Raw genomic sequence first — 26,395 nt, forward strand, 5'->3', positions numbered from 1 at the left:
AGGGAATTTCTTCACGGAAAGTGACAGGGCATTGGAACGGGCTGCCCTGGGAGCTGGTGGAGTCACCGTCCCCCGAGGTGCGTAAGGAAAGGCTGCGCGTGGCACTCAGTGCCGTGGCCTGGCTGACTCGGCGGCGCTGGGCCGGAGGTTGGACTCGGGATGATGCCGGGGTCATTCCCAACCGCCCTGTCCCCGCCATCCGCGCTGCGCTGCGCTGCGCCCCACACGGGGCCGGCTCGGGCCGGGCCGGGCTGGAGGGAATAGCGGACCAGGCGCCGCGTCACGCGCCCCGCGCACCCGCGGCGCCCAATGGGGAGCGAGGAGCCGCCCACGTGACGGAGCGCGCGCGAACGGTCAAGGGGGGGGGGGGGCTCCCCCCCCGTTCCGCGCTCCCGCGTCCCTCTGGCGAGTCACGTGATGCAGCGCAACTCTGCCCCCCCCGCTCTCCTCCCGGCCGCGTCACGTGCGCTGGCGCCGGCGGCGCGCGCCGCCCCGACGGCCGCGAGGGGCAGCCCGAGCGGCGGCAGCGGCGGGCGGGGCGCGTGGGGGCCGCGCCGGGCGGAGCGGGCGCGGGGGGCCCGCCGGGAGCCCGCCGGGAGCCGCCGCGGGCACCGGGTGAGGAGCGGCGCCCGCCCAGCGCCGTCCCGCTAGCGCCCGCGGGCAGCGGGCGGGCACCGGGGCTGCGAGGGTGGCGGTGCCCGTGCGGAGCGGGAGAGGGAGGGAGGGAGGGAGGGAGAGGGTCCTCGTCGCCGCAGCTGGGCTGGGCTGGGGTGGGGACCCTCACCCGCGTCTGCCTCGTCGCCAGCCAGTTTCCCCCACAGCCCTCTGGAAGGCTCCTCCTGCACGTCCTTAACACTCTGTGGTCTTACTGATTTTTTTCTCTTTTATTTTCCTGGTTCGTGGTGTTGCGGTTTATCCTTCCCTTTTGTCGCCGGCTTCCTGGAGCCTGACTGAGGTACCCGGCTGGTCGGGAAAAAAACAAACAACCCAGGGGCAGGAAAAACTCAACGCTTTTTGTTTGTCCTCGCCCAGCTTTCTATGAATAGTTACAGCGTTTGTTTGGGTTTTTAATGCGCTTCTTCTATACTGAAGGGGGATTTGCTTTGTTTTATTTTATTTTTAAAGGAACTTGCAGAGTTTCAGTTTAGGAAACTCTTGTAAATGAAAGCTAAAGGAATATTTACCAATTTTATAAGGAACTTGCAGGGTTCTGATTTAGGAAGTTCAAGTGACCCGTTTGTGCCGTCCTCTACTGTCGGAAGGTAAAATGGGCTTAAATCGTTCCGACAAGGGGTGGGATCAAGAGAAAAGGGTACAAGGCATCATAAATGGAAATGTACTTGAAGCACAGAGTATTTTAGGAGAAACTTTAGAAGCTGTTTGGAAAGATGCATTCATTCTTTAGTGCCTTAATATGAATGTTTCCCCTTGAATGCTTATCTCTCCATATGTCAGATTGGCAGACAGGCATTGCTTTAGAAAATGTCCTCAGTGAATGGATTTGATAAGTTGCACTAATGGTTTAGCGTAGGGAAAAAAATAGAAACTAAGGCAAAGTGTGGTTGTAATTACAGTTTTGTAATTGGAGGTTTGTTATGGTGGGTGGATGGCTGTCATCCTCATAAGGGTGGTTTCCTGTGGCTAAACCAGTCATGTTCAGCAGTATTCACGTGTATGATGGTGCTTTTTGCTTGCTTATCTCTCTCAGCTGGTTGCTCAAACCAAACAGGAGGTCTGGTTGTCAGCCCTTGGATCAGTAGTTCTTTCCTCCCCATGTGGCTCCTTAAGGGCATCTGAATAAATAATTGTGTAGAGGTTTGGAACACAGGAGTTTTGCCATAGAAATTTTGCTTCCTGTAAGGTCCAAGGAAAGTAAGTTAAGGCACGCTTTTTCAGGGTGTGCAGGTCTCTTCATTGGCAGGGAGAATGCCTGAGTAGCATCCCTTGGTTCATACATCTACTTAACATCAATAGTATTGTTAATATAATGATAGTGTATGGTTTCTCTGTTCCTTCTCAGTGCCAAGATATGAAATCAAAAAAAGCAAATGTACGCTGGGGGAAGATCGGCATGGCGTGAAGGATTTGATTCTTCCTTGGTTAAGGTGTACTTCAAATTAAAAAGGGATTTAGTGTGCCAGTCTCTCTGCGTTGTTCTAAAGTCAGATATCCCAGCTTTTGTGTTCTCACTGCTGTTCATAATTCCCAAAGACAATTAGGAGAAATGAAGGCCTGAGCCTGCAGTGTTTCTGTGCAGGAGTAGGTCTGCCTAGCTGGTATAAGCTGCAGCATTGGAGCCTAAGGAGGGAGTGAAACAAAGGTGCGATTGTGTTCCAGCAGCCTTTGCAAATAAAGGGGTAATCTTTGAGGAGTTAACTGTAGCTTTTTTTGTCCCAAGGACAATTGGTACTGTTTTCCTGGTAGGATGTTGTGTTAGGCTATTGTTGTATCCAGCGTGGATTTATTTAGCTGAACTATAAACTCTGTCGAACAGTATCTAAAATCATTTTAACACAGCATTTTGTAAACGCTGCCTTTTTTATTTTTAAGGCAGGATCCATGTTTGCCTTGCATGTGCCACTGTGAATCGGCTTGCAGGCTTTTTATTTCGTAAGCAAATTACTGAGGAGATGAATGTGTAGGCAGCAGATTAACACAGAATTTTTGAGGTGCCTGACTCCAAAAGTGTGTGGCTTTTTAAAATTGTGAGCAGATGTAGATGTTTTTCCCTTAATGTTGATGCTTACCCTGAGGTCAGTTTCTTTTTCATCACAATATGTGGCCAGTTCAGTTTCCTTTCTTTTACAAGTCGCCCTTTTTTGCTTATTTTTAGCCTGAGTGAAATTGAAGGAGTGATCTCTCTTTCTGTTTGGATACTGAGGTTGCTGGATCATTTTGGAGATGTCAGAGCCGTGAGAAGAGGTGTTGTTGATATAAACTCCCTCTGCTGGTTCATTTTGCAGCAAAGTAAAGCTTTGTGTTGTATAATTGTCTATCTCTGCATCATGCAGCAGAAATTAACAGCTGAGAGGTGGCACGCAGTGTTTCTAAAAGCAGTTTGGGCAACCACTTTAAGCTCAGGGGTTTTATAAGGTTTTTAATTGCAGTAAACTTAAGATCTGGGCGTTGATATATGAGGGATACTCCTCAGAGCTGCTGCTGCTGCCTTGTTGCACACGGAATCAGAGCAATAGCCTGAAGCTAATATATTGAGAGAGCTATTAGCATGCGGATTAAAACACCTTGGCTGCTTGGGGCTCCATCTGCTACATTTACACTTAACAAACTCCTCAGCTGAGGGGCAGCCCTTGCACGGTGTGTGATGTAGCAGGGTCCTGCCAAAAAAAGTAAATAACCTTAGGTGTGGGACTGACACTCTGCAGGAAGGGTGAGGTGAGGACGCTGGGTTTCTTTGTGCTCCTGCTTGTGGTGCCATATCTGGAGTCTCCTGGATCATCAGCCTTCCATGGCAGGGATTTGCCCAGAAGAGACTTCCCACTGTCCCCACCAGATTCAGGCAAATGCTGCACAGGGATGAAGGGTGAGCATGGTTGGTGTGAGGGGCCAGTCACGGTATCACAGAGCATCTGCTCCTTTGGGAAGTGTGCAGTATGTCCTAAAGGACCCTAGAATCCATTTGGTTTCAGTTTTGATAGTACTGAGTAACTTTACTGATACCTCCATTTACAGTCCTACATTTAAAAGTAGATTTCTCAAATACTTTTTTTCCTCACTTGTAGTTTTGTTTTTTTCCTTCCTGTGACTGCCAGAACTTTTATTATTTTATTGGACAACTAGGAAATTGGCTGGGGTTGTTAAGGAATCTGTTTTTAGAGAGAAAAGGGTGGTGCTTCTGCCTAGGTGGAGTATTTGTTTTCTGTGGAAAATGAAGAATAAATAGTTAAATCAGCTTTCTATGCACAATTACAGTTAAGAAACAGTAGTGAGTGTATAAAGCCCAGAACTTTCAGGTTTGTGTGTAATTTCTCTCTCTCAGACAAAAGGATAAAGGAAAACAGCTTCTGTTGCTGCCATAGAAATGGTGAAAGCCAGTGATGATAGATACTCCAGCAAACAGCAGAATCTAAGGACAGTAGTTAATATTTCAAGAGCAGGGAAAAGTGTGTCCTTGAGGAGAAACAGCACATATTACATAAAAGGCAAGAGAATGTTTTTTGTTGTTTGTTTGGTTTAAGGATTTTTGTGAACCTTCATTGGTTCCTAAATCCTGGATAGAGTTCAGGATTGAGATTTATTAAAGAAACAAACTTGCCAGTGGCAGATGAATTGTCCTTAGGAACCTTTTGAGGAAAACCTCTGAAATAAGTGTAGAATTGTAGTAACAGCTGAAATGGCTGAAAATACACAGCGTGGTTTTGGGAAAAGCAATGTTAACACCTGCTGACAATTGTAAGGATCTTCACCTGTGGATGGAGTTAATTGCTTGTATCTCCAATTTGGGAAGTCTCATGTGCTTGAAAGCTTTTATCTCTCAGTATTGGTTTGATGAGATGTCAGGTTGAGGTGTGGGAAGTGCAGCATAACTTGCATTAGTTTTGGAAGTGCTTGGAAAGGTTTTGTCAGAGAGCAGTGATTAGCTGAGTCATACAGAGCCAAAGAGAAAGAAGCCAAATGGGTTGGAGGCCTAGTGCACAGATCAGGAAGGGAGAGAAAAGGCAACACACATTGCACTTACTACTTGTAGGGTAGAATAGGTTCTCTGGGTGCTGTCAAACTTGTCACTTGGCTAGGATATTCTCTGGCAAAGTAACACCTTCTCTTCCTGTCTTCACAGGTTATGTTGAAAATTACTTCAGTGAAGAAAATAGTTTTCTAAAAATCCAGGTTGACACGTTTGTGCTTTGGCAGTTGTGTATTGAATGAGGCAAGTTAAATAGGTGAAGTCAGAAGGGACACTTCCTTGCTCTGCTCAAAAGAACAAGCAATTCCTGCCTTGATTTAATTGATTGATAGTGTCATATGTTAAGAGACTTGCCAAGGTGAGGTGACAAATCTTGGCAGCTAACTAGCCTGGGCTTGTAACTGGACTAGAAATTAAGAAGGCTTAAATGCATCCAAACCTGTTTAGCTGTGTAGAATGTGCTATACCTTGCAATCTGGTAGACTTCTAAAAAAACAAAAAAAACCCGAAAAACCTATTCTACAAATAAATCTATTATGCATTTGCCATCTGGAGATTTCAGGTGTTTTCAAGACCTGCTTCAAATGTGAAATGGAGAGTTAAGTTGGGCTCTTAGTAAGGGAGGTGCCTGTAGAGCAGAGCGGGGTTTATTGGATCAAAGTTATGAAATCTAATAAGGAAGCAACCCTGCTTGGGTTTTGTGTTAGGGTATTTTTTAATGGACCTAATTCCACAGTGACATCTGTGTTACTCAAAATTAATTTTTTAATTGTTGTTATTGCTGCCTTTTTAAAATTCCCTTCTTCCAAGAAACGTCTGCACTGAATAACAGTTGACTGCTGTTGTGAAATGGCTTTCTGAAGCCCAGTCTTGGTTGTCAGCACAGTTTGAGAACCAAGCATCAGAAGAGTGGAGAGGATGTCTGTGTTCTCACTGTTACCCATACCTGGTACCCAGGCACCATCAAGAGGCAGCCTGATTTGAAAGCAGCACAGCAAAGAAGAGGGTGATTTGGTTGCACTGAAGCAAAAGATGAAGAAGAAAGAACTAAGTGTTGATGAGAGGATGGCATCTGGGTAGAGACTGCAATTCTTACCCATGGAACGATTCCCTGCCTTCTTGGTTTTTACTGTTTTATGGTGATTTGTCTTGTCACTGACATTCTGTGGAGTTCTTCACCTAATGCTCTCCACATTTCACAGAACTTGCTGATGGCCCTGGGCATGGATCATGGATTGTAAGCAGCAGAGTCCCTCCAGGGTGTGAGCAATGTGATGTGCAGGGTTGAGTGCCTCGATGAGCTCTGGGTGTTTGTGCTGTCAGCTTTGCTCCTGAGCTGCTGCACTCATCCTGGGGAAACTGGGAGGAGGGAGCACTGGGGAAGAATGGGTTCTATATGTTTGTTTTCATTGGCAAACATCTCTATACCCTGTCATGTTTCCAGCTGTTAATGTGATCCACCTGGTTTCTAAGTAACAGATTATGGCAATTTTACTTAATTGCTGTTCTCTGATGTGTTTTGCTGCCTAATTGCACAAGCTCATGCTTTCCTGCTCTCACAAATATTTTTTGACCATAACAGCTTTTGATTACACAAGAGATGGCAGATTTGGGTCATGTTCATAACAGCTCCAGCCTTATTTTTATTTGTATGTTTCACATATATATCAACTGCTTGCTTACATGGCATTTGTAACTTGTAAGATTACAAAAAAAATTCACAAGTGAAAATTTTATAAGTTGGAATTGCTGCTGAAATCCCCTTTGAAAATTCCCTTGTAATTCCACTCTGCCACCAGTGGATATTTGCTAGATCACAAATTTTTAATAAGTCTGCTTGTTAAAGAGCAGATGTTTAGTTAAATACCCTGTTAAGAAAACAATTTATTTTTCCAGTGACTAGTCTTCTGCTCACCTAAACACATGGAAATACATTTCCATATTTCATACAGAATAGGATATTTACTTTCAGAGCTACCTGTCTTTTCTCCACGTAAAGGAATTTCCTTTACTCTCTGTTAATGAAAGCGCAAAATGCACTTCTTAATAAGCTTTTTGTTTGTGTTTTTTTTTTATTCCAGCAATGTCCTCTTGCTTGTAGAGGTGCCATGACACACAGCAGCATCATGGTGGACGTAGGCAAGTGGCCAATATTCACCTTGCTGTCCCCCCAAGAAATCGCTTCCATTCGCAAGGCGTGTGTGTTCGGCACGTCGGCCAACGAAGCCATTTACATCACGCACAATGACGAGGTGAGCTGCCACAAGTACCTGCTGTCAGAATGCTTGTAGATGAATAGCTTCTCAAAAGCATTGTGTGAAATCTAAAATGTGGTGATATAACATTTGATTTTTTTTTTAAAGTTTTGTGTGGGGACAATATAAATGGACAGTTTAGAAAACTTTCACATGGCAAAGGCCAGGATGGATTATATGCTCTTTGGAAGACAGGCAGATTTTAAAAGAAGGTGTGGTAGCTTGAAGTTAAGTGCAGACAGGTATGAAGATAGAAAATGAGGTTATGACTTGCTAAGTAAAAAATACCATGAAAGATTATCTCTAGATTTTAATGATTCAGAAACTCATAATGAGTTTGCATAGCGTAGTGCTGCTGAGAGAAAATGACAGGTGTTCTGGGATGTATTAATGGGAAGGTTTCTGGTAAGACTGTGTAGAAAAGGATTTTTTTCCCCAAAGTCCTGTCAATAGTGCCTGTAGGATGAGCCTCCTGCAGTATAGCTCTTTATATGCTTATGCTTGATTTGCTGTTTACAAACTGCTTTTAAAAGAAGGTGGTGGCTTCCAGTTTTCACAATTTCAGACTTCTTAGGGTGCAGTTCCTGAAAATAAAAAGCCTAAATTCCAGGACTGTATGAATCTGAATAATTCAGTTAACATCCAGAGTGACCTTGTGCAGCCTCTTGAGGTTGTTAATTTCCATGCAGGATGTCCCTGGCCACTGGAGGTCCAAGGTGAAACACCTAGCCCTAGTTAATGAAGACCTGAGCATTACACATCTGTGCATACCTGAGTATAAAACATTTGAAGTGAGTGTTCTTTTGTTTTTCAGGTATTTGTTTTTGGACTGAACTGCAGTAATTGTTTGGGAACTGGAGATAATCAGAGCACCATAGTACCAAAGAAATTGGAAGCCTTATGTGGAAAGAAGATCTCCAGTCTCAGTTATGGAAGTGGACCCCATGTTGTTCTTTGTACTGAAGGTAGAAAATTAACATTTAGTATAGAAACATAAGTTACAGATTTTAAGCTAAACTTGCATTTAGCAGGAATGGATTATAGTGTAATTGCATTAACTTGTTAACTGGCCAATGTACACTAAGAGGTTCTTGTTGGTCTTAAGTGGAAGTAAATGGATTTTGTAATTGCTAAAGTTTCCATTTCTACTATGCTGAGGTTGTAGCATTTTACACTGTCACTTATGATGTACTTTGTCTTACCTGTGCACTTCCATGTATTTCCACAATCTAGAGGATATGCTGTGATGTATGAATATAAAACAAAGTATATAATTTTCTAGCATACAGATGCTTCTTCTAATAGCTCGTTAATTTCAATTTCCTGTTGGTATTTGATAATTTCTTAAAATTCTGTCTTAACCTCCCTGGAATTTTTAGTGGTTTTCATCACAAATATTTTTGCAGACGGTGAAGTGTATGCTTGGGGACATAATGGTTACAGCCAACTTGGAAATGGCACAACCAATCAGGGCATTACTCCTGTTCAAGTTTGCACAAATCTCTTAATAAAGAAAGTGGTGGAAGTAGCTTGTGGCTCTCATCATTCCATGGCGCTCTCATTGGATGGAGATGTAAGTTGAAACCTGTTCAAATCTCTTAATCTCCTTCTTGAAGTGAATAGTGGAGGTGACCTTGCAGTTTGAACTTCTGTTTCTACAGTGTAATTACAAATATAACCTTTTCTCTTGCTGTCTCAAAATAGGGTGTCCTTTTCTTCACAGCAGAGTTGAAAACAACAAAAAAACCCCAAAACCAAATTACTAACCCCCTCTGCCAGAAAAAAAAAAAGAAAAAAGGAACCCCAGAACCTTGTTCCCAGAACAAGGGAAATACAACTTTGTAAACTTTTGTGTCTCTCACAGGGATGAGACTAGAAAGATGTGCCACTTAGAGGTGAAATAATGGTTTGTGAGGTGCAAAATGTTATTTATTTGCTTGCAGTTCTCTTAGTTAGGGGGTGTGTTGAATTTGTATTTACTGGGTTAGAATTTAGTCTTTTTCTTGTAGAAATGTCTTGCATTTCCGCACTGGTACTGCAGAGGAATGTTGCTCTGCACACCTCTGAATACTTTGTTGTGTAGCTAATGAAAGGGCACTTGGTTTATATCCAAGTTTGCTTCATGCTGTTTGTTTCAGGCTTCAGGCTATGTGTTGTGGGAAACACATCCAATTAGTTTCCAGTTATGCAGATTTGACCAATGTATGCACAGTGGAAAATCTGGTTTCAGCTGTGCACTAACAAAAGAAAAACTCTAATTTTAAACCCTTTTGACAGTGAAAAGGGAAACTACAGCTCTTCTCATCCAGGTAATCTGAGCATGTCTGTGTTGTGGCCCAGTATGGAATAATAGTGCAACAGGAATACCAAGTATTTTAAGGGTAAAGAGAGATTAAGTGCTCTGTGTTTTATCTGAAAGAAGAGCCTACACTTAGGAAAGATTTTGTGCTGTCATGTTTGACTGGGTTAAGTGTAAGACTTGGTGAGCATGCAGGGAGGAGAGGACATTCACACATTGCTTACACTGAGGTGCCAGCTGCTGTGTGGCAGCTGCCTGTGCAGGCCATGCTGTTTCTTGTCATAAATGTGACATGCTTGAAGTCCCAGTTGAAGCAGGGAAATTTCTTTGTGTCGACCATGGAGCTGGTGTTTGCAGCTGGCTTGCCAGTGTGGCTCATTAATGTACTTTAAATCCATCCCTGGTGTGCCTTGCAGTAACTTGGTTTGTGCTCTGAGCTTTTACCAGAGCTGAGTGCACTGAAAGCAGCAAAATGTGTTAAGCAGCTTTATAGAAAGATTTGGCTGCCAGCCCCCTTGTGTCCTAATAAACCTGAAGCCTCAGGGGGACGTTGAAGTTGGAAGTATTTGTGGAAATACCTGACATAATTGGTTGGTATGGTTCAGTGCAATTTTAATGCAGTGCAAATTTAAAAAAAGAAGTATTTTAATGATAGAGTTAAAGGAATGCAAACATTCATGCTTCTCTGGCATGTCCTTTGGCATTTTGATCTACCTTCTGAGATTCTCTATCTAAATATTTGCTGTTATTAAAATTAAAGTATTTCATAAGGCATCTTCAAATATTCAGTAGGAATCAAAGATGCAGCAGTTAGGAGTAACAAAAAGCAAAGGACTGATTCTTTCTTTTGTTCATGTTATTCATTGAAATGAGTTGTGTTGGTGGGGGCTCTTTTGTCCTTGTCTTTGGTTGGAGTTTTTTTTTTTGGTGCTGATGGAGGTGTTAGTTTTTAATGACTCTTGGTTTGGAGTTGCAGTAAACAGACAGCTTCTGCCACCAAATGATGTGTAGGCTCCTCACAAGGGTACCTGTTAGTGTGCTTGTACTGCCAAGCATGTCTGTGGAAGGTGTTTCCAAGAGGCCAGACTTTTGAACTGGATGAGGCACCAGAGAATGAACCCTCAGAAACAATTTTACTCCAAGCTGTGGGCATGTATACATGTAATAAAATTGGAGGCACCAAAACCACAGAGTTATATTTTTTTATACCAAACTACTTCCCTGTCTTCCTGACTTTCAGATAACAGGAACTCATAATATTGCTTGTATTAGTACTAGTTTGCCACAAGAAACTTTAAACTGACAGAAATTGTGGATTTTTTTTGTTAATGCTGCTGTGAATCATGAACTGACAAAACCCTGCTCTTTCACAGCTCTTGAAAGATGCACAAGAGGAATGATGAGTGTCCAGCAATAAACCTGGCTTAGAGTTCTTTGAAGAAAACTACATAGCTCTAAACTAGGGAGTTAGTGTGTCTGGGAAACAAATGATGATCTGGCTTGCATTCCTTTTTCAACATAATGAAATTGTAAAGACAATCGCTATGCTCTTTGGCTCACAGTCTGACTTGTATTGAATACAGAAGGATGTTCCTTTTGTTTTCTGTTTTAGTCAGCTGCTATCATTCTTTTGCAATAAGCTGGAAAAGGTGCTGTATTCCTATTTGCTAAATGAGTCCTAATGCTGTTTATAATTTTCATTCATGAAAATGAACTTTAAGCATTTTAGCTTGTTAAGTAGAATAGTTTACCCAATCTAGTGCTGCCTGTGGGAAGATTATCTATTGCTATCATTACTATTAATAAGCTTTAAACTGTGTGGCTTTGTTTGTTTGTTTTTATGGACAGCTGTACGCTTGGGGCTACAATAACTGTGGTCAAGTTGGATCTGGATCTACAGCCAACCAGCCAACTCCTCGCAGAGTTTCCAACTGCTTGCAGGGCAAAATTGTGGTTGGCATTGCTTGTGGCCAGACCTCCTCCATGGCTGTAGTAAACAATGGTGAGGTAAGTGCTGCTGCTGCCTTCCCTCATTCTCTGTCACCTGTGCCCACCAAGCTGGTGTCTGAATATGGAGAAATGCTGACAGGGAGTGCTCAGGTATTGACAGAGTTATCCTGGCAACTTCTGTGAGCCAACTGCAGGAAAACACTGCAAGTGACTGGAGATGCAGTCTTTCAGTATCTCTTCTTATGGCAAAGACTGTGTGGGAACACAATTCTTACTGAGTCTGCAACTGCAAGAATTTGAACAGTTGTATTATGTCTGTCTTCATGTTGCAAGAGATTACATAACATAAATTGTGTTAAATTCTTTTAATTCATTAAATTAATCTCAGTTTATTTCTTTAAAGCGTGCTCAATCAAACAGTTAATTTTTCTGCAAGGATACATTGGCTGATCCTGTTTTTTAAACACATTGCTTAATTACCGGCACAAACCCAAAGCATTCTTTTGAACATTGCCCTCCCATTGTGAAACTGTTGCATTTGACATAAGTTTGTGGTGCTGTCTTGCTTTTAGGTATGAACTGTGACCTCTATTTTACTTCATTTCACCAAACAGAGGGTAGTATCTCCTTGTGAATGGAAGGACTGCAAAGTCCCTGAGGCTGAGATGGGTTTTCATTGTCCTTATGTATGTCATGGTGTGTCCACTGTAACAAAACTAAAGGAAAAATTAGAGATAAACTGGGGACTTCCATATAAAGTGATCATTTCATCAGAATAACTAAAAAAAAAAAAAAAAAGGAAAAGAAATAAGGGAAAGGATGACGTAAAAGTCAAAGTGTTGATGCTATGGAAGAAATTTTGGTGTAGTGCAAGTTTATTGCCAAATTCCTAGTACTTCAAAGACGTGTTTTTTAGCTTCTTTAAAAGGTTAATGCAGGGTGGAGAAGCTGAGTGCAGTAAGTCATTGCAGTTTACGTAATGTCTTTCAGCCTTCTCTGTATTGCTCGTTAAATAGCACATGATTTTTTAGTACTATATAGTTTTCTTGGCTTGTGCTTGATACCAAGTCTGAAGTGCAGTGTACTCCTGGTGAAGAGTGACTTAATTTTGTTTTCCTTGTGCACTCAGGTTTATGGCTGGGGCTACAATGGCAATGGGCAGCTCGGGCTGGGGAACAACGGGAACCAGCTGACCCCGTGCAGGGTGGCAGCGCTGCACAGCGTCTGCGTGCTCCAGGTATGCCCAGCGTGGAAGGGAACGTGCATTCCTGCTGCTGGCTTCTGCTGGAAACCTCTCCTTGGAGTATTACACCTGCTGCTAGATCTCACTACTTCCAATGCTGAATGTTTTTTAGCTACACTGAATTATATTTTGCTTTTACGACATGCAAGTAAGCTGTGAACTACTTGCTTTGGTAAATGCTTGGAAAGGTTTAAAGTTAGCTACTGTAACTACTGGTGAGTTGTGCAGTTGATACAAATTGCATACTTGTTACAAAGCTAAATGAAATGTTTTAGTTAAAGACAAGGTAATCAGGTGTTCAAATTTGTTCTAAGTATTCTAATTAGTCCTTTAGAAGCAAGGGGAGAGGAAAGATGAGACATGGGGGTGGGTTTGATTGTTTGGCGATTGGATTTAGTTTGGTTTGTTTGGATTTGGGTTGTGGTTTTTTTTTTTCTAGCTAGAAATTAAACTAAAATTTGGGATTTCCTGGGTTTTTGGGAAGGTTCTGTAGAATTGAATGTGGTAAGTTGGGTTGAAGGGTTGTTGGCTGTTGAACTGCAGCTCTCCTCAGTACAGAGTACTCATAATGTATTCAGAATAATCCAGCTCTGAAATACTTTCAGAGCATTGCAAGATGTGATGAAGAAGTTCTGTGTTCCTCACGTGCAAAGAAACCAGGTAGCACCTAGGGAGACTTGTCCAGTGTGCAGTAAGTTACTTGGGAGCAGCCAATGCAATTAATGAAGCTGGGACTTTGGCAGTACCCACAGCCAACATGCCTTGTGTTAGCTGCCACTACTGAGAAATACCGCACTGTGGTGCTGGGTGCAGAGTGCCTGAGATCCTTACCAAGGTGATGTGTGTGATATTTTGTGTCTCATTGTGTTTGGTTCAGCAGTAACGCTGTTACATTTACTTACAGATTGCCTGTGGCTATGCGCACACTCTAGCACTAACAGATGAGGGCTTGCTCTATGCCTGGGGAGCTAACACTTACGGGCAGCTGGGGACTGGCAATAAAAGTAACCAGCTCAGCCCTGTGCAGATCATGATGGAAAAAGAAAGGTAATCTTGCTCAAGCTCTTTCTGGGTTGATAAAGTCTGAGCATGTGTTATGTGGTCTCCAGCAGTGGAAGCATGCATGTGTAGGGCTTGGTGGGTTGTTTTTCTGTTACTGATGTTAAAAATATGGGAAAGGATGGTAACTTTTTGTTTACAATGAGCACTGAGTGTTTTTTGCTGTCTGTAACGGTTATTGAACAAAATGTACTTTGCATTTACCTGATACAGAAAGATAATGAAGGAATAAGTGTTATGTTGCATTCTTGTTGCAGTCATATTTCTCAGGTCCCACACACATAGATCTTAACAGGGACTCTCTGCATAACAATACATATATTCAGGCCCCCACATTTCCCCCTTTTCTTTTAGCAATTACACAATGACAATACATGTACAGTCCCAGCTCTCAGGCTGCCACAGCTCTCAGCTGTCCTTTCTTCTATAATATCGATGTTGTATTCTTGTTGTATTCATATTTCTCAGGTCCCACACACTGCACCAAGCTGTTCTTCTCTGCTGCACAGTTCTCAGTGTGTCTTCTCAGGGGCTCCTCCTGGGCTCTCGACCCACCCCTATTTATTCCAGTTACCCTCAGGAGCCACAGCTGCTGCCCAACTAAGGACTTTGCAGCTGTAGCTCGTTTGGAGTAACTAGGACCCACTTATCCAATACACAGATCTTACAGGGGCTCTCTACATAACTATACATTTATTCAGGCCTCCACAGTGTTATGCTATTCTGTATATTGTTCCATTGCTTAAAACTGGAGCTATGAAATTTTCAATAAACCAAGCCGTGAATTGAGGCCTACATTAAAAAAAAAAGAAAAAGAAAGTGGGGAGAAAGGAAGCGCCACTTTGCAAAAAGTGACATGTGAAGAAAAACAATTTTGAAAGGTTTAAAATAGTCCACCATGAAAATAGAACTCAATTTGCAAGGTTGCTTGAGCTAAGGACAGTTAGCACCCATATTTATTACTTGTACCAGTTTAGTAGTTTGTAGCTTTTTTAGTTTCCTGGACTCATAAAATAATGAAATTAACCCTTGCCAGTCCTCTTTCATCACCCTTCCATCCTCATATTTGGGGCTAGCTCTTTTGCTGCTCACCTACAAATGTGGGCCTCAGTCCCATTCTCTGGGCCATTGTGTGTTCTCTGGGCACATTAATGTACCTTGTCTTGGTCTATAGATCTCTTAATTTGCAGTCTCCTCTTAACTAGGAAACACTTCTGCTTTGTTTTTCTCCCCCATTTGGGAAGTAATTTTTTTTTTTTTTGTTCTTTCTCATACTTTAAATTTAAAGCTTCACAGTATTGAGAATGTTTAAGAGCTTAAAAATGGGGGTCAGAGAAAGAAGAAAGGAACTATCACAATAAAAACCACTGCTGTGGGGCTGGTTTGTCTGAGAAGGAACTGACACTAGTGAAGGAAAATGAAATATTCTTCAAAAAGCAGTGAAAGAGAAATGTGTACATTTGCAGATAGATGAACTTTGTTTTGTCAGTGATTTATTTCATGAATAAACTAAGGAGAACTGTTGCATTTAGAACTGTATGTGAACCCAAGCATGGGGTTATAATAAAGCTGGCATTTCTTCAATGGATGAAGGAGGGGGTAATACTATAGAACTTCTGCTTGGGATCTAAGGGAGAGATAAGTCACTTGAACTTACTTATCCTGCTTGACTTGGCTCCCTTGGAAACAGTGCTAAAAGTGGGTGAGCTGTCATTTCCCATGAAGCACATTACTGCTGCTCCTGATCTTTTAGTTTATGTAATTCTTTTGTCATTTATATTTAATGCTGGCAGCAGTTTCTTGGGAGGTTTCATTTGGTGCTATCTTGAAAAATATTGGCCATACAGATGTAAGGAATGTTTAGACTTCATTTTGTGTTAGCTCAGAGGAACATCTGTGAAGGTCATCCTCCTGAATTTTGGTGTTAAATGCATGGTTAACACGTTACCCTGTACATATGCTGTAAGTATGTGTACCATAGGTGTGCTTTAGTACTGCTGTACTGCTGAAGTGCTGTATAGTCTGTAAAAAGAAGAATCTGTTCTGAGAAAAGAAGGTTTGGAGAGGGAAGTAGTTCAGCTTGATAGCTGTGATAAAAAGTGAGTTGTCTCTAAAATAAATACTCTATGGTGTGTCTTGCAGAGATGTTGCATAGAGGTTTATAAGTTGACAGTAGTGTAAAACTACCAATCAGTTTTCTTTCTGCCAGAAATTATTGATATGCTGAAAGTGATGTAGATTCTTTGAGTGTTGTCTTGAAATAATTTTTGCACTTTAAATATGAACATTGTGCTAAAACTTTTTTTGCCTAAAAATCGAATTCTTCATGGGCATTGTTCTGTAAAGGAATACACATTTTTGTGTGTGTATTCTTAGATTGCTTGGAAGGATATTTGTTTGTCCTGGTTGATGTGTTTCTGGCACAAAAGCATGAAATCCTCTCATGTGTTTTTTACCACAGAGAAAAAACAGGAAAGCATAGCTTTTATTTTGAACTTGGGAACCCTCCCTGTTTTACTTATCACATCCACAGAAACTCTGGCAATGTCTTTGTGGTGTTTTAATTGGAACTGTGTTCCTTCTCAGTTCTTGCAGTGTTTCAGATAAGAATCTAGGGATTGCCTGAGCAACAGGAGAACAGGATAGATAAGTGAGCATCAGCAGCTTTAGTACTTTAAAAAGCTGTGCGAGGTGGGTGAAAAGACTATGTAGACTTTATTTAAAAACAACCATAGCTCTTAAAGAATTCATTCCCCTCAAATGAAACACTGTGTTTCATGTTGAATTTCAGTGCTGAGGAAAGTAAACTGAACAGCAAAATAAGAAGTCTGAAGTACAGGCAGTAGGTCACAGCTCTGTCGACCTACAAAAATCAAGTTAAAAGGAGGTAGAAGAAATTTCTTCTTGAGAAGAAGTTTCTGATGTGTGTTGGTTTAAGGGGGAAAAACAAAACTTGTTTTTTCTTTATCCCCTTTTCCATAGTTATGAAAAAATAGGAGGAAAGTCAGTTGATAAGAAGGACATAGCTAAAGCAACATCTGATTACAATAAAATCTACAATCTGCAAATTGAATTGTGGGATTTTTTAATACCCGTTCAAGCAGTATCACATTTCTGCAGGACAAAAAACCCAAGTACGGGGATGTTGCTGCGTAGTTGGTTTGGCCGCTGTTTTGGTGAGGCCTTTGGGAAGCGCTGCGGGCGCCTCACGGTGTTCCTTGTGCCCGCAGGGTGGTGGAGATCGCCGCCTGCCACTCGGCGCACACGTCGGCGGCCAAGACGCAGAGCGGCCAGGTGTACATGTGGGGGCAGTGCCGGGGCCAGTCCGTCACCTTCCCGCACCTCACCCACTTCGCCTGCACCGACGACGTGTTCGCCTGCTTCGCCACGCCCGCCGTCATGTGGCGCCTGCTCTCCGTAGGTGAGCTCCCGCTCCCGCTGTCCCTGTGTCCCTTCGTGACTGGTGCAGCGCGCTGCTTCCCCGGCAGCCTCCTGTTTCCAGGAGGGAAGCTTGGCAACTCCGTGGCGAGTTGTTTCTTCCTTCGGCTTCCTTCTGCTATTTCAGCAGCTGGGGATCCAGGGTAAGGGTAACAAGGTTGTTTGCCAGTGTACATCCAAAGCCAACCCTGTTTTACCATTGCACAATGAATATTGTGTGTGAAAAACGCCGATCACTTGTTTTTAAATTTTTAAAAGTTTAATAGTAATAAAATGGTTATAAAAATAGTAATATAATGAGAATAATAATAATAATTTGGACAAATTGAATTAGGACAATACGAGACAACAGAAACAAAGAGTTACGGACGTCCGGGTACCTTTGTCTGGGCAAAATAAGCCTGAAAAAGGACACATGTTAACAGAGGATTAACCCTTAAAAGCAACTGCCTGTTGCACATTCATACATCTCATACATGATGCAGAAATTCCGTTCAAACAAAGGATTCTGTCTGGTCAGTGTCAGCTTCTTCCTCTTAATCCTAATGGCATCTTCAGGGCTGAGTGAGATGGGAAGAAGTTAGTTTCTTCTGATAAGAGAGCAGTAAATTCTTTTTCTCTGAAAGATTTAGGTGTTCTGTGGCTGCTATCTCGCTGCAAGTCCTTTCTTTAAAAAAAGTATCTTACATAGCATAGTTTCTATTTTAACATTTTTTATAATCTAAAACTATATTTAGCACACTACTTAAGAGAATTAGTACAGCATAACTTTCTAACACAACACATATAATATTCATTTTAATATTTGCAAAAAGCCAATCACAAAATACATGCATTTTTCACAGTGTATTTCTTACGTTTGTGTTGTTTGAACTCCAGGTCCAGGAAGGAATCCTGAGTCATTTAACAAAACTTCAGGGATTTTTTCCTCTTAAAACTATTCCTACTTGGAAGATTACTCCTGAGGCTTGTTTTTTTTTTGGTATCTAACAACTTTGGATTTTAAGGGTCGCCTGTAGCTTTCCCCTCATTAGTATTTGCCCTTCTAGGAGCAAATCTCTCCCCTGTGTTTTCTTGTTTTGAAAGTAACAGAATTCCAAGTTTTCATTTCATGAGATGATTTGTCTCAAGTATATTTAGACTCTCCTTAAAGATGGGCATACTTGTAAATAATAGTCCCTGTGAAACAAGACCCTTTTATATAATTGCTTTTTCTGTTGGAATTCTCTTCTTATACTGCCTTGGATTACTCTGTGGGGTGCTGTCTTTGTGTCCAACAAATAAGCTGAAACCTTTTTTCTTTATTTTCTTTGATCCACATGCTGCTAATTCTTATTTGACCCCAAATAGGGTATAAAGGGCTTAGCTTGCACTTCCTGGAAAACATGAAGGTGTTTTCATGTTCAAAAAAATAAGGATGTTTCATCTTACATCTGCTGCCTCAGTTCTCAAGATCTCTTAGGACATCTAATCTATTGACAACAGACCCTAATTTTGTTAGTCTCTGTATGGAATTGTTTTTGGGGAGCCATGGATCACATCCCAAGTAACCTCTCTCCAGTTAAGTCTCTCAGACTTTACTGTTGCCTTTGACTTGTCCTAACCCAGCTTCTCTGTGGTAACTTCTCATTTAGCATGTTATTTGTAGAGGTCCAGGTAACAGCATCTCACCTGTAGGGGAGAACTGAGTAGAGATGCTAAAGAGAGAGATTAACTTTGAGCTGTCTGCTCCTGAGTAAATCTAAGTCTGCTTTTATCCCATTTGTCACTTTCTCCATTCTCTAATCCTCTGCAATATGTGCTGGTCTTGCTCTCTTGCCTCCACACTTGTGGGGGTCTCCTGGTTGTCCAGTCTCTTGCCTTTTGCTAATAGTGAGAACTCTTTAAATGACATCTCTCCCTGCTTTCAAGTCCCTTGTTTTTATGGGGTATTCCCAGACTTAGTATAGCCAGGTGTTTGACCCCTGTTACCTGCACTTTAATTCCTCTTAGCCTTTGGGGATTCTTCCCCACTTAGCCTGGCAATCTTACTGAATATTTAAATCAAAATAATTAGTTCTGTCAGCATTTTTAAATCTCCATTTTCCATATGTGTTTTCCTTTCCCACCTGTTTTAATCACATAGGAGTAAACACTTCTTTTTTCTAATGGGTGGGGGTTTTTTTGTTTGTTTGTTTGGGCTTTTTGGTGTTGTTTTGTTTTCTTAGGGAGAGCTAACTCTGTGTAAAGGTTATTGTTCTACTTACAGTTACAGTGTCCCTGCCAAAAAAATGAATCAGCCACTCAGGATTGGCTGTGGTGAAATACAAATTTGCAGGACTGAAAGTATTTGGAGTGAAAGTTGATCTGCATAGCTTAAGCTAAGCTCATGACCTAGCAAAAAAAGATCACATGAGCAAATGGAGAGGGATTGGAGCATGGCTTAGTTGGGCCAGAGGAGATGCAGTTTCTGTGGGTGATTCATGTAAGTCAGAGGAGTGCAAGCTCTTGTGTGGCACAGGCATGGCTTGCCAGTTTTGAGTAGTTTGTTCCAGCAGTATTTCTTCTTAAATGCAAAATAATTTAGTGTCCCTAACAGTGAAGAGTTGTGTGCAGATTATATATGGCTGAGCTCTATACAGTCCTGTGGATTGCATTCTATTTAGTAGAAATCCATTTGTTTTCCTTTTCCATGCTTCACTTCTTAGAAGCCACTTGCTTTGAAACACACATCTAAGAGGCATCAAAATGGTGGGTTAAATTAGGTTTTCTGAAATTTCAGAGGCCTTGTTTTACCAAAGGCCTCAGACAGCTTGTGCTGCAACTCCTGTATGATTTCTAGAGACACACAGAGTGGGACCTCCATGAGACCAGTGGACAGGCCTCAGTAGAGAAAGCTGTGGTATTTCTGCTTTAATCCACTTCCAGAGTTGCTGAGGTTCTGTGTCCTTGGTTGTACCTTGAGCAGCACTGCTGCTGGATTTTGTGTTGTTATAACTGACTCATAAACTGAGTAATTGGTGTCAGTGATAGCTCATGTTAATGAGCCCTGGCAAGGACCTCATCAGCCTGCAGGCTGTATCCAATCTGCCGGCACAGAAGGGTGACCATGTGCTGACCTGTTTCCTTTTTAGGCCCAGCCCACACCGTGTCAGTGTGGCTGGAGCGCTGCAGGCCCCTTCCCCAGGGATTTCAGGGGTGTTGCAGACTCCCATTAGCAGCACTCTGCAGGTCAGGGGCAGAGCTGAGCTGAGCCAGCACCAGCACTGAGCTGCCTGGAGGCTGGGAATCTTGTGGGTAGTGCCCACATGGAGACAGAGTTCTCCAGGTGCTTCCCTTAGTGCTGTGCTGCCTCTGTGCAATGGGATGGAATGGGAGCTGCTGACCATTGCTGCTTGGAGCTGTTGTGGAGCAGCCCTTCCCCACAGGAAATGCTGTTGGGTTAATTAATACTTCCCATTTTTCTGCTTAAGCCAGTGGATCCCTGACACAGATCTGTTTTCCTTGATAACTCTTGCTTATGTTGCTAGCTTTAGTTAGTGATGAGAATGTTCCATTTAAGATGCTCTTAACATCTCATTTTGTTTGTTTGTTTTGAAATTGTTTCTGTAGAGCATGAAGATTTTTTAACAGTAGCAGAGTCTCTGAAGAAAGAGTTTGACAGCCCAGAAACCTCAGACCTGAAGTTCCGTGTGGATGGAAAGTACATCCATGTCCACAAAGCTGTTCTGAAAATCAGGTAGTGGTTGTGTTTCACATCTCTTATTTGTACAGAACAAACTTAGGATATCATCAAAGGGGCAAAAAACAGTAAGAGGGAAGGAGGAACCCCAAAACTTGTAGTAGATAGTATCCATGTATCCATAATAGCTTTAAATGAAGTGATGGTAAAAGGAGGTCCACATTAATTTTTCACTGAGCCTGCTTTTCCTGAAATAATAAATTCTGTTAAGTTGGTCTGGTTGCAGTGTATACACAGATGTTTCTGTAGCATGGGCAAAAGAAGAGTTTTATTTAAATGCATAATGAAGACTGCAGTGTTAGGAATCAAAATGCGGCCTGCTAGCCCTGATGGGGCATGGTAAAATATTTGTGAGTATTGCAGAGTGCCCCAAATATGTATTTCAGGGGGGACTGTAATGTAACATTTGTGTGTGTGTGTAATAGTGTTCCAGATGATGCCTCTGTCTCCTAGGTGTGAACACTTCAGAACCATGTTCCAGTCATACTGGAACGAGGATATGAAGGAGGTGATAGAAATTGACCAGTTTTCCTACCCTGTGTATCGTGCCTTCCTCGAGTACTTGTACACGGACAGCGTTGACCTCCCGCCTGAAGATGCAATAGGTACTGCTCATGGGCCAGAAGGCAAAGCCAGAAAAACTGGGGAGGGCTTGCAGAATAAGTGACTAAATACAGGCTTCTGGTCTAGCCTAGGATGTGCTTTGCTGGTGATTAATTCAGCTATCTTTAAGATGCTGTTGGAGCAAACTTAACTACAACAAAAATGTGTATTTAGAAGTAAACTATGAGCAGTTTGGTCAAGGTTGGGAGAGGATCTATTTCTCTGGGTGAAAATACTTGCATGTTTTACTAATTTGAGTCAGTTACTGTTTGGCATAGGATCAAAGAATCTCAGTAGATCTAATGGGGAAGAAACTTGGACAGCAGAGCAATTACAGCAAGCTGAATTCAAGCCCATTTGTTGATAATTGTAGTTTTTTTACTCATGCTGTGGTGCCTGCTGCTAGATATGCAAGTTAGTAGGACAGCCTTCATATTTACAGAAATTAACAGGAGTGCAGAATGAGGTAATAAAAAGCCCTTCTTTGCTTTTAATCTGCATTTTCTGAATAGTAACCTACTTGGAAAAAGCACATTATAGAGATACAGAGCTTTGCAGGAGCAGAAACAGATGTTGCAAGAGCAGAGATAATTTTACAACTGATGGATACCATGATGTTTTAATTGCAGGGCTCTTGGACTTGGCTACTTCATACTGTGAAAACAGACTGAAAAAACTGTGTCAGCACATTATCAAGAGAGGAATTACTGTGGAAAATGCATTTTCATTGCTCTCTGCTGCTGTCAGATATGATGCAGAGGTAAACTTCTAAAGTTCAATCTCTTAAATGGGTGGCTGCTTCCTGACTTAAACTCTGGAGAAAAGCAGCTGGTTACATTTTCATATAAGCTCTCTTACTTTCATTTAATTCCATTTGCCATTTTCAGAATTTGAGAATGTTGGACTTACCTCTCATGGCAAATACAGTTTTTTTATCTCATGTTTTATTTTCATTTTTCCCTATAAACCAGTACTGGGAAGGCGAACTAGTACGCAGATATTTCTGAGGATGGAAACACTAACTCTGAAACAAGGGGAGGGTTTAAACAAAAAGTAACATAATGAAAAGCAGGCTAAGCCTTAAGTTACTTATTTGTAAGGCTGTGTGTTGTGTGTGATGACATGGTGGTAGGTTGGGAATTGAGTGCATTTGAGGTTTTTTTTGTTGGTGGGGTGGGTTTTTTTAGCTTTTTTGTTTTGTTAGGGACAAATACACTTCCAGTTTTCAGAGTATGCTGATGAGTGTCAGGATAGGAGCTGCTTCAGGGGCCTTATAAACATTGAAGGCAGAGCAACAGTGTGTGAAGAGGGCAGTGAAACCTCCTCACTGTGGAATGTCTGACTTCACTCCTTGATCCCTAACATGCTGCTTTAGGAACTAATCAGGAAATATTCCTGGGCTTGCTTTGGCTGCTTGTGTTCAGCAGTGTCTGTGCATTGCGTTGGCAACTTTACGATTGGTTGGTTTTGGACTTGCTGCTTATGCTTACAAAGCAGTTTTTTGGTACTCAGTAAATCAACTTATTGCTTTTTCTTGTACTTGATTTCCAACAGCTGGCATGCAGCTTGCCCTAACTTATTTCAGAGCCTTGAGGTGTGATGCTTGCTTGGCAGACCTTAACCAAAGGCTGTGTTACTGTCTGTCCTACTGATCTACTGTGAATAGTGATGTCTTTGATAGAAGTTCATAAAAAATTGGAAGATTCCCGTATTTTATCCTCCAAAGATGGTTTGCAGGATGGGTCTTAGGTGTGTGATTGATTCTGCTTGTAAGGGCTGTAAGGAATCCAGTAACTCTGCCACAGCTGCAGCTCCCTGGCTAAGTAAAGTTAGAACCATAGGCTTCAGTGCTGCTTCCAGGAGAGAATGGGTGATGCCGAGAGCTTGGGCTTTAACAGAAGTTGTGTTTACATGCTGCAGTGCTGGCAGGGGGCTTGGAATTGCTTGGCTGATGTAGTTCTTTCAGGGGGGTGTGTGCTGGAAGACAACACTTCAAAGAAGCTGCTTCACTAATTTAAAATACCTCCATGACATGAAACTCCTGCAGTTTCTTTTGGTGACTGACTGAAGGGGCTAAAATTAGGTCAGGGCTAGCTTCTTGTTGTAGCTTTTAAAATAATCCTTAGCTGTACCTTGTGCCTTTATTCACCTAAGTCTATATTAAGTAGTTTGCTGGGAGCTCATCCATCTGCAAATGAAACTCAGCCTTTCTTTTTATACAGAACTTTAGATTTTTCCAGAGTTACTAATACTACAATAATTCTGTTTATTGTATGCTTCTGTTGCATTGACTTGGAATATGAAGTTTTTAATAAAGCAGTGCAAAATATTGTAATGTGTATGATGTAATTTTCTTTAAAATGCTAGTTAATTTTGTTGTTAAAAAATACCACAACTGTCAGTGCTCAGTTCTAATAAGCTTGTCTTTTTTTGTTGCACAGATGCCACACAAGTCAAGATCTGCAGCTTCAGAATGCCTGGTTTTAGGCCAGGATATATTTTTATATTACTGTTATGTCAAGAACTGGCACTGGCACACACAGTTGCTCTAGTTTCAGTATTGACCTTAAGAGAAAACATGAATATTATTCAGTCTTTCCTACATCATGGGGCTTACAGAGTTTGTTTTGCCTTCCTGCAGTGCCTAGCTTGCTGAGCAGCCAAGGAAGAGTGTGCTTTCACATATAGAGAGTCCTACAAACATCTGATAAAGAAACTAGAACAGTGTGGGCAGTTGTCCTTTTTTGTCAGGGCTGCAGCATCCTCCTTAGAGCAGCTTAGATCTGCACCACAGAGTAGATTTCCTCCTCAAAGGAGTAGCTGGAAATAATCTGAGTGGGAAGTGTTCTGTGGGGAACCTTGCACTGACAAGGATTGTGCCTTTTTTTGGTGCTCTTTAAGGCATTCTCTCTGTCTGACATCACCAGGGTGCAATGATGGTTGTGAGGCTTTTCTAATTATTACATGGGAGTCACTTCCAAATAAACTCAAATATCCAGAGCCCACTTTCTGCAAGGATTGCTGTGCTGCACTGTGCTCCACTACTGCATTTGAATCACATTCAGGAGCCCTGTGAAGTACTTGTAGCAGAGGTTGTTTCTAATGCACAGAAGGACCTCCTGCCTAATCTTTGCTGTACAAACTGTCCAGTCAGGATACACTGAGCCTGGAACTTGAAGGATCTAGCTAAGCCCTTCAAGAAGCAGGAAGGAAGTCAAGCAACCTTAAAAATAATAGATTTGTTCATATTGTGAAAGAAAAGAGCTGAATTTTCTTTATCCACAGTCTTGGTTATACATCATTACCCCAAGATCTCCTATTTACATTGGAGTTTCAAAGTTGTCAGAGAATGCAGATGAAACAAAGTGTGAGAATTTAAAATATATATTGCTCAGAACAGCTGGTTTTTGTGACTGCTGCAATTTAGTGAGAAACAAATTTTGGTTACTTCCTCTTGTAGCTGCATTTACATAGTGACATATGTGGGTAGAATCATTATTTTCTGTTGCATTTACCTAGTGACTGTTGGGGGAGAAACACAGAGCCACTGGGTGTGTTTATCCAATTTGCTGCAAAAATAAAACATAAATAGGCATTTGTGCCTCAGTGATATTTTCTGTGATTGAAAGCAAAGATAACATTTTTTCTTTTTGTTTTTTCCTACCTCTTTAGGACTTAGAGGAATTCTGCTTTAAGTTTTGTGTCAATCATTTGACAGAAGTGACACAAACTACAGCATTTTGGCAAATGGATGGTCCCCTGCTAAAGGAATTTATTGCAAAAGCCAGTAAATGTGGAGCCTTTAAGAACTGAAAGAATGAGGCCGTAAGTCACGGTGTTTGTGTAGCTGTTTTCCAGCTACAATGTAACTGTGGGTCCAGGCAAGTGTTTCGTGGTCTCTTCCACCACAGAACCTGAAAGGCCACAGTGAAAACAAATGTTTTCAGTGCTCAAGAGCGAACTGTTGTAAAAATGTCAAGCAAAATACTCACTTGCATTTAACAAACCTGGATGGTGGATGCAGCTCAGGATTCAGGCAGAGAGGGAATGCTGCAGTGTGCAAAGGATTCCGGCCGCTGTTCCGCACTTGCCTTTCCCGCCTAGGAAATCTCCGTTCTAGCACCGCCTGCTCCTATCTCCAATTTACTGTCTGGGGTTGGAAAATAGTCTGGCCTGAGCCACTGAATGATGTCACTTCAATCATTAACTCCCTGGGATTATAGAGGAGCAAATGGCACGGTTATCTCTTGCTGCATTTGCATGATTGTGAATGAATTGGCCACTTGCTGTGTGTAATTAACCAAGTGTATCCAGTGCTTCAAGTGTGCAAAAATGATGTATCTTCAAAGACTCTGCAAGTGACTTCGAAGAAAGGAGTTACTAGGAAAACTAATTTGAAGTAAATCTCTATATTTGGGTATATAAGTTGTAATGTGTACTTTGTGGAATCTGTTCAAGCAGTATTTATAATGCTTAATGGAAATAATTCCACTCTTCAGTGACTTCAGATTATGTTGGTTCCCTCAGAGGGGGAAGGGAAATCTGGGTGGGATTTTGCTTTTAATTATTGTCTAAATTTAAACTACATGTAATAAAATGACTTTTTTGTACCTCTTCACTAGCAAATTTTAGATTTTGAAGAACATTGCAAGCTTTTTGTGTTACATACAGCATCTTAAATTGCTTCATTTAAAAAACTTCATCAAAACAACAAAGGAAAACCCAAATAAACAACAAATAAAGCCAAAACCCAACTTACCCTATACAATGAATCTTGCTCATTTCACTGTGCCTGACAAAATACCTGTGCTCTTGATTTCAGAAGGTCACAGATTTCTTTGTAGACACTAATTTTAGACCTCAGTGGTTCACTCTGTGGATCTGACTTTTTACACTAAGTCATCCTTAAGTGGCTGTAACCCTTCAGAAGGTATGTATGGACCATCCTTATAATCCTTACTGTGTTTAATAACAGAGTTTGTTAATGCATTTTTGGTTTAGGTGGGTTTTTTTTCAGGCTGAGTGGCCCTCAAGTTCTGGTGATGTTTCTAGGCCTAGAAGGGCAGCAGACTTGAACTCTGTAAGCAATTAAAATTACTGTTAATTGGTTGAATCAAGCACACCTTATTGTTCAAGAGCTCATTTTGAATGCTGCTATTCTGTGCTTATCAATCCCCACCTTCCT

The 26,395-nt window shown here is 41.6% G+C and overlaps 1 protein-coding gene across 3 annotated transcripts; it reads left to right on the forward strand.

The window, feature by feature from the left end:
- Positions 1 to 559: 559 nt before the first annotated feature.
- Positions 560 to 25,824, forward strand: RCBTB1 (RCC1 and BTB domain containing protein 1). Of its 3 annotated transcripts, none has more exons than XM_054272341.1 (12): positions 560 to 615; positions 6,724 to 6,894; positions 7,712 to 7,862; positions 8,304 to 8,470; positions 11,045 to 11,203; positions 12,276 to 12,383; positions 13,294 to 13,436; positions 16,679 to 16,869; positions 20,478 to 20,604; positions 21,061 to 21,212; positions 21,840 to 21,970; positions 24,883 to 25,824. In XM_054272341.1, exons 2-12 carry the CDS (start codon positions 6,751 to 6,753, stop codon positions 25,021 to 25,023), a joined length of 1,614 nt encoding a protein of 537 aa, XP_054128316.1. In that variant the 5' UTR covers positions 560 to 615; positions 6,724 to 6,750; the 3' UTR covers positions 25,024 to 25,824. The 3 variants fall into 3 exon arrangements, with proteins under 3 accessions (XP_054128316.1, XP_054128318.1, XP_054128317.1); XM_054272343.1 differs by lacking the exon at positions 560 to 615 and adding an exon at positions 824 to 955; XM_054272342.1 differs by lacking the exon at positions 560 to 615 and adding an exon at positions 2,875 to 2,967.
- The last annotated feature ends 571 nt before the right edge of the window (positions 25,825 to 26,395 follow it).

This window comes from Melozone crissalis, unplaced genomic scaffold, assembly GCF_028551555.1.
Source record: "Melozone crissalis strain CALT ecotype California unplaced genomic scaffold, PUWL_Pcris_2 ptg000013l_1, whole genome shotgun sequence".
NCBI classification, from domain to species: domain Eukaryota; kingdom Metazoa; phylum Chordata; class Aves; order Passeriformes; family Passerellidae; genus Melozone; species Melozone crissalis.